General features: G+C 32.1%; 1 protein-coding gene across 2 annotated transcripts; it reads right to left on the reverse strand.

The window, feature by feature from the left end:
* Positions 1 to 628: 628 nt before the first annotated feature.
* Positions 629 to 3,185, reverse strand: LOC111902680 (pentatricopeptide repeat-containing protein At5g16420, mitochondrial). Of its 2 annotated transcripts, none has more exons than XM_023898499.2 (2): positions 3,030 to 3,185; positions 629 to 2,851 (listed from the first exon to the last, which is right to left on the reverse strand). In XM_023898499.2, the coding sequence occupies exon 2, from the start codon at positions 2,425 to 2,427 to the stop codon at positions 739 to 741; it is 1,689 nt and encodes a 562-aa protein (XP_023754267.1). In that variant the 5' UTR covers positions 2,428 to 2,851; positions 3,030 to 3,185; the 3' UTR covers positions 629 to 738. The 2 variants fall into 2 exon arrangements, with proteins under 2 accessions (XP_023754267.1, XP_023754266.1); XM_023898498.3 differs by having other exon boundaries at positions 629 to 2,854; positions 3,030 to 3,183.
* Positions 3,186 to 8,777: the final 5,592 nt, after the last annotated feature.

Raw genomic sequence — 8,777 nt, forward strand, 5'->3', positions numbered from 1 at the left:
AAAAGTTCGTTACCCTTTCAAGTCATTATCCCTTTTATTTTTGGTATAAGGACATTAAGTAAGACTTTTATGTTTGAAATTGATCTTTAGTATGTTTTTATGATTAATATAATATATTATTGTTATTATTTTATTCCGCCGCGAGACTTACGCCTCGTGAGGCTAGGGGTATATGCCTCGAGGCCTGATTCTGTATTTTAAAACCTTGGTTGCCGCCATATGTGTTATGCCTTTTGATTTTCAGTGGGTGGTGGTGGTGGAGGAGGCAAGTGGTGGTGGCAATTTCCAAGTTTGTGTGTGTTTTGATGGTGATGGTTGTGGCGACAGATGGTGGTGGTTGCTAATCGGGTCAGGTTTGGACCCTTTTTTACCCCTATGTACCACTACATAACCATCGGTGTACCACTATGTTACATAGTGTGTAACCCTACATTGCCCCTTGTCTTGTGATACAATTTTTCCTTTGTCTCTATGCTTTTTGTTTCATTATCGCACCTATTCTTTGTATCCATTTCTGCAATATGTAATTAGGCTTATCTTAGACCCTATTGAGCTCATTTCAAATCCTATTTGATCTCATGTAAATCAGAATTATTAAAATGTAAACAAGAGATAGTTTATGCAAAGGTTCCAAAAGAGAGCGACAACTTCATACTATTTGAATTGATGATCAAAATTCTAAACTTAATGTTAAATGAGTCAAATGAGTATGTTTTGTATATGGAATGAAAAAGGCCTTTACTTTAGCAATATGGAATGAAAAAGGCCTTCTCCTATCTTACTAAAATTACTACCAAACTTTGTTACAAGAAGTTGCCAAACATCTGCATCAATCATTTGTCCATTTGAAGCAGCCATCTCAAGTACCTTCGTCACTTCATCTTCCTCCCCTGAGTTACAGAGCCCCACAAGTAAGATATTATAAGTGCTTTTATTCGGTAAACACCTCTTCCCCAACATCTCCTCCAAAATCCTAACCCCTTCCCTTGCATTACCAACTTTACAAAACCCTTTGATTAACATGTTATATGTAAATGCATTAGGAACACATCCCTTCTCCACCATGTCATCCCACAACCTACCACCCTCACACAACTCTCCCATCTCACACATACCAGCAATCAGGGTATTATAAGTTAAAACACTAGGAATCGAACTCCTTTCAAACTCATCAAACAGCTTCCTTGCTTCCCAAATCTTCCCCTTTTTACACAACCAGTGTATAAGTGTACTTGATATGGCATTATCAGGAGTACAATTCTTCCTCAAGAGCTTCTTCCACAGATCACACGCATCCTCAACCTTCCCATTTTCACATAACACATCAATCAATCTACAACAAAGAGCAGAAGTCGGCACGTATTTCTTCTCAAACATATCATCTAGCAAATTCAAAGCTTCACCTGTCTTTTTGTTTTTGCAAAAAGCTTCAATCATAACCCCATAAGTAACATCATTGGGCTCAACTTTATTATCCTCCATCTCATCCATCACTCTCACAGCATCAACCAATCTCCCTTGCTTACAAAACCCATCCATCAAGATTGTGTAAGTGGTGGCATCAGGGATCCAGCCTCTATCAAGAATCTGATCAAACATCTTCTTTGCACCCACCATATCTCCTTGGGAAACATAAGCTCCCATTACAGTAGTATAACTTACAACATTCGGCACCATCCCCATTGCAGGCATTTCATCGAGCACCATGAGTGCACCTTCTATATCACCCTTCTTACAGAATGCTTTTAAAAGAATGTTACAAGTAAACACATTGGGTGTGATATTGAACTTCTTTTGACTGTTTTTGAACAAAGCATGCACCAATTCGTATTTTCTGTTCTGAATCAAAACATTTAGAAGGGTGTTTAAAGAACGTACGGATCTTGTGACACCAAATTCCTTGATCCTCAAGAAGATGCGTAAGGAATCTTTTGGTCTGCTGGCGATACCGTAATTACGTAAGACATCGATGAAAAGATTCTCCCCACACTTGATGCTTGATGATTTCTTTTGTAGCTGGGAAAGAAGGGTTTCAACAGGTTCAAAGGCACGTGCACGAGAGAGTTTGTGGATGATGGAGTGGTAGGTTTCGTAATTATGTTCAAAGCCAGGGTGGTAGTTCCCAGCATGGTAGAAGATTTGGAGGGCAAGGTCAAGGTTTTGTTGGCGGGTGATGATGGAGACAAGGCGTTTGGGGTAGAGTTTTTGAGGCCAGGGTTTGATTGGGGGAGTAACTGTGTAGGATTTCAGAAGTTGGGATTTGGATTCAATAGTGGAGAGGTGGTGGTGTGAAGGGTGGGCAGCAAATGGATCCACAGCCACAGCCACAGGAACAGGAGTGTTAGCGGTGGAGTAGTAGCAGCATGTGTTGCTCATGTGTTGATGGACTTTCCTGGCTTCCTTTAAGATTTGAGAGCCCTTCATCATCTTTCTCTTTAGCTCTGCAACTTTCAATATGCATGGGTATACCAGATATCTAGAGCATGTATTTTTGTCGATTCTTCTTCTGCAATCTGCAGTGTGTTTGTACTTAGCTTGGACTGGTTTTGTTGCTTCCTCACATGGTTGAAAACAAGGAGGTTAACTGTCAAACTCAAACATAATGGTAACCAGAAGAATGAGAGAAACAAATCCACAAAATCTTCAAACTATAGGCATGGATGGCGTTGCATCAACAAGCCTCTTCTAAAGCACCTTATAAGTATTTCAATTTCTATGAGCTTCGCAGATAATATTGGATCTTTTTCAGTTTGGTTTGGTGCATCCACTTCCCAAATCAAAATCAATCAATGTCAAGTGTGAGTTAATATGACGATGATGAGAATTTGACATTTAAATCGCTCGGTCTGAACTGCTGTATATACGTACATAAACAGTATGTCAATAAACAAAATCGGAGTCGCTGATTTGTAACCTAATTTTACACCGTAAACATAATCACAACTCAAGAATCACGCTTTGGTTTGAACAGGGAAAGCAAAGACTGATAAATTGTATGAATCAATTACAAATTAAAATAACTTACTTACCGCTTAAGTAGCTGGAGCAGAGAAATTCGCCCGGAAGACAAGAAACGGAGGTCGAGGGACGAAGGAGTAGTCCCATTCCCATACCGCTCTCATGGATATGGAGAAGAAAGCCCAGGAAGGAATGATGCTTTTTTTAGAGAATCTGATTTTGGGCTTAAATTGGAGAGCCCTTAACCCTAGGGTTTAACTTTAACTGCATTCCTTTTTTCTTTTAGAAAATCATAATAATGATCAATATAAATGATTCTGTAATAGCTTGTACGAAATCACTGTGAAATAACTTACCTATTTGAATGTTCACTAATTTTTATTTTATTTTAAAGATGTTTTTGTCACCCAAAAAAAAAACTTTTACAAAAATATTTTTAAAATAAAATAAAAATTATATAATGAAGTAGGGAAAAGTCTAATAGAGAACCATAACCATTGTTTCTTCAAGGAACAAATTTTTTTTCAATTTCTAGAAATTATTCATTATCGAAAACAAATCTAAAAATATTTAAATTCATATATTAACATTGTAAATGTGAAAAATATATTTCGGATTCACTGTGTGAATTTGACGTAAAAAAATATAAAAATTCACATTGTGAATTTGACGTAAAAATATTTAAAAAATATATTTCGGATTCACCGGATTCACATTGTGAATTTGATGTAAAAATATAAAAATTCACATTGTGAATTTGACGTAAAAAATTCACCGAGTGAATTTGACGTATAAAAAATATATTTCGGATTCACATTGTGAATTTGACGTAAAAAAATATAAAAATAAAAAAAATCGAATTTGATATCATTGGAAAAAGGATTAAAAGTTATGAATTTTTGTATTTTTAGTTTTTTTTTATAAAAAATAAGTTCTAAAAGTTGAAAAAAAATGGTTTCTAGGTTCCTTGGTTAATTATGGTTCTCTATTGAACCTCACCCTAATAAAATATACATTTATACTAAAAGTCTTCAAAACATGTATAATTTATAAATTTATTCAAGTACAAAATTATGAAAACTCATTAACATTTTATCAAGTTGCCAAATATTAAGTGTACAATTTTTTCTAAATGCGTTAAACTTCTAATATAAATATTATGTAGTTGTTTGACAATGGGTCTTTCACCGTTTTGAAACGAACAAGAGGCCCAATCTGTTTTTCTATTTTAAATCCATTATGAAACGTACTCATTCGGCCCATTGAAATGATGATGGCATTCAATTTTTTTGGGATGTTTTTAATTAACTTACTATATAATAATGAAGTTATATGATTTTATAAATATGCATAACGAATCAAACTTTTAATCAAGTTATGTGAAAACATTATCTTAACTTTCAAAATTTTGCTAATTTTTCCAGTAAAGATAGTCGGTAAAATTTTAGTAACAAACTAGATTATGACCCGTGTTAAACGCATAAAAAAAATAAAGTAACATAAATGGACTTCGTGTTATTGATTATTATATTATCTAAAATTAAAATGAAATTTCTGATTATCTATAATTGTTGAAAGACCTCTTTGTAGATACTATTTTTTGTTTTATTGGTTTGACGACTTTCCTCGTCACATATAAGTAAATTTGAAAAAATGAACAAAAATACACATGTAAAAAAACACATATCTTGCAATAATTTTTCTTTGGTGGCGTGTACATCAAGCAATGATAGTTGTACAAGCGTTATTGGACTGAGATCGGGACTTTTGTGAAGAGAAAAAGAGTAATAATATTTCTCACTCAAAAGGTGGGGTAACTTGCTCTCTATCTCGTAAGCATAAAATATGTGAATACCCTTTTCATCCTTATCATAATGAAAACGAAAACATAAGTGAAAAACAGTAAAAATGGAAAATGGCAAAAACATGTAAAACTGGAAAATGGTAAATACGTGTGAAACTGCACAATCATAAAGTAGGATGCTATTTAACAGATTTAAATAAAAAAACTTATACAAAATCTATATAATATATAAGGGATGAAATCAAAGCTTTTTATGACTATGTTTTCAAAGGTTTTTAAAGTACATAAAAGGAAAAATACAATTTTATCAAGTGGATTAATAAAAACACTAAGTGGAAGTATCTGCGCCATTACATAAGTTAATATACATTACATAAGTTAATAACTTAATATACAAAGTGCTATTTAACTTACCAATTGCCAATAAATGGAAGTATCAGCTCCCTTACATAAGTTAATATACATTACATAAGTTCATATACAAACTGCTATTTAACTTACCAATTGCCAATTGCGTCGTTTTTTTTACTTGTCAACTGAGTTTCTTTTTTAATTTACTAACTATGTAAGCATAATTAATACTCCAAATTATTAGTTGTATTTCATAATTCGGTTTCTTTTCGTCTTCTTATTTACGTTTCTTTTACAATTTGCATTATTTAACATTTAAAGTTTTGATGTGTACAATATATCTATTATTCCATCATTTTTCTTTAAATTTATATACTAAAGAAATATGTTGTTTAACAAAAATATATATAGAAGAAATTTATTACTTTAGATGAAAGAAAAAATATAGTATACATGCACACTTCAAGTTATATCAAAAGGTAAGAACCTAATGAAATTCAGGATAAAACTGAAATGCATTGTAATTTTATAGGAAAAATTACTCAAAAACCATTTACAGTCAATTCCTTTATTGATTCCAAAAGATAGGCATCCAATCTTGAACTTAAAACTCCTCCATAAAAGAAAATACCAAAATTGTTGTTTGGTCAAATAAAACCAAATAACCCAGTAACTTTGACTACACTTGAACCAAACAGCCTTGAGACTAACACCAATCTAAGAATATTTCTGCCTACCTAACAATGCAATCCTACCTTCTATTTATTAGCAAACCTCTAACAAACTCTATTTAGGAATTACCCTTTTACCCCTTTAAGTATTTAACTATCTAATTCCTATCATTTTTCCTGTTATTAGAATCTGCAGGCTTGTAAAACCTTTTGTATTTATTTTCCCCATGCCTGCAATTCTGCCATCTAAACTTCCAACCTAAATCAGACAAGATTTTAATCCCCATGAAAACATTCATCATTTTGAACTGGAATATTCTAATTTTATAGATTTCCATATTTAGACCCAAATAACCTAAATTGAAACCAAACAACTTCAGTCTAATATCCTCCAAAATTCTTTGAACCATAAATCAATAGAGTTAGTTTCATTCCCAAATATGGTTTGATAATCAACAGGATTAGTTTCATTCTAATATCCTCCGAAAAAGTAATATACCTAAAGAAATGAAACCTTTCCATATTACCAACCTTTTTCACAGCTTTATCAATGTTATCCTTCTACTCATAACCCACTGTAAATGTTACAAGGTACCTTGGTTTGATAATCAAGTCCTGAAAAATACAAAATTTCACCTAATCAACTAAATGTAGTTAACTAATTACCAATATAAAATTAGAATAATGGATTTTAAAGAAGATATATCATATATACCTCATTGGGAACACCATAGAGTACAGATTAGACTTAGAAGTAAATATACCTAGTGGTAGTCTTTCAACACCTTGAGGATTTGTTGACAACCATATCTGCATTACAAGTTAAAAGCATTTAACACACACGGATACACAAAATGGAATAACAATAAACAAAATTATCTTTTTGCCCTCGGGTTCATATGATTATAATCCCTTGTGATGCCTTATTAAAGACCAAACATTCAAGAGCGCTTGTGATGGGAGGCCTGAGTATTTGTCCTCTATGTAACCAAGATCAATGGATGGAAGTAGAGTAGATGGAAAGTTCATCTGTTTCAAAGATAATACTTTTTACTTTTTTTAACTACTTTTGATAAAATTATGTTCATGTGAATCAAAGAATGATAAAATTGTTGAAAGTGTACCTTCGATAATGAAATTGTTGGGGGGATACTCCTAAAAAGAATCCAAATACAACACTGATAAAAGTTGTTACTATTAGCCTTATTGTCTTGTTTGGTATTCTTACCATTCCACTACATAAAAAATAATTGTAAATGACAATGAACAAATATTTTTTTCATTGTAAGGAAACAAGAACTCGAGTAAAGAAGAACCCGTGCCCATATTTGTTTTGAACTGGATGCCCTTTTAGAACTCTTGTGAATCAATTTACTTTAAGTTACTCATAACCTGTGTTTGAATATGAACAATTATTTAGGCTTGAAGAACCATAATCAATTGATTTTAGGTTGTCAAAATCTGATTTATTTCACCTAATATGAAGTGAAAAACCTAATCGTAATCAGTTCCAAAAATTAATACTGATTCAATTGCTATTTAGTTCGCATAATAAATGTAAACAAAACAAAAAGATATGCTTACTATTTTATCATTAGAAGACATTGCTTTGGTTGTGATATCAAAATATTTAAAAAAAATAGAACATAAATAGAGAAAATGTGATAATAAGCTGGATAATGATGGTTGAATCTTGAGTGCAAAAGTGAAACAGAAATAACAATCAAACCTTAGGGAACATTTCCTGTAATTTGCAATCTTGAGCTATGGAATCAGGGATTCCATTAGTTAATGTTGCTAACCCTCCAATCAATAAAGCCGATGCCACTAGAAACAACTGAATATCTACATACATACATACATATATATATATATATATATATATATATATATATATATATATATATATATCCCCAATAAAATATATAACAATTATTAAAAGATAAAAGATAACACAAAATATAATATATAATATCTGGAGATAAGTAATGATCACTTACAGTGCATGTTTCAAATTTGTTTAGTTGAAATGGGGAAGGAATGTTTCCATTAGCAGTATAGTTACCACTTATTAGGTCTATTGCATCATGAAAAACACAAATAATAATAATAATAATAATAATAATAATAATAATAATAATAATAATAATAATCATGAAAAAAGATGAAGAGCTATTTTCTATGATGAGGGCATTCACGTCTTTTTGCAAACACAAGAGATTGAGAAACTTGTCTGACGAACTCCATCTTGGAAATTATTTAAAGAATATCTTGTAAGGGCACTCATCCCATCTTTGATTAAGCCGGATAGTCTGTTTCCCATATCTTAAAAAAACATCATGAATGAGAATCGAAAGATAAGAAATTTTAATATTATTAATATTATTATCATTATTATTATTACCTGCCAATGTCCGCTTTTAGAGCATTGGTTCCAGAATACTCGAGGTCGATTTCATCACCTTGATCCACCTAAGTATTCCAAAAGTTTGAACATAATTTATCTATACATCACTTTAGCCAGACATAACTTAATGGAAAAAAAGGCCTTACAAGTCCTGCAAATCTCAAGATCTTCATCAGCTGTGAAACTACAAATGCTTTCTGATTGTGTTAGGGCACACATCCGTTGATTCAAAGATATCCTTGCAAGATAACTCTGCAACAATAAATAAATAAAAAAACACCAATTTTACATTTTTACCCTTTTAGGGCTTGAAGAATGGAAAAGCAGTTGGATCGGATGATTCATTTCTACTCTGCTACCAACTCTCCTTTTGTGGTTTGGAGGAAGAGTCTGCTGAGCTCGAACAGTGAAATTTATAAATGGTTTTATGGAAAAAAAAACATTATAGCTCCATTTTTAAGGAAACCATTTCAGGTGACAAAATTGTAAACAGTGTAGTTAAGTTTTGCTAATACCCCTTCTTTTCAAAGTCATCAGCTATTTCATCATACAAAAGTTTCAAATTCTCAAAATTTTGGTTGCCACA

The sequence above is a fragment of the Lactuca sativa genome, chromosome 7 (assembly GCF_002870075.4).
Source record: "Lactuca sativa cultivar Salinas chromosome 7, Lsat_Salinas_v11, whole genome shotgun sequence".
Lineage (NCBI taxonomy): Eukaryota > Viridiplantae > Streptophyta > Magnoliopsida > Asterales > Asteraceae > Lactuca > Lactuca sativa.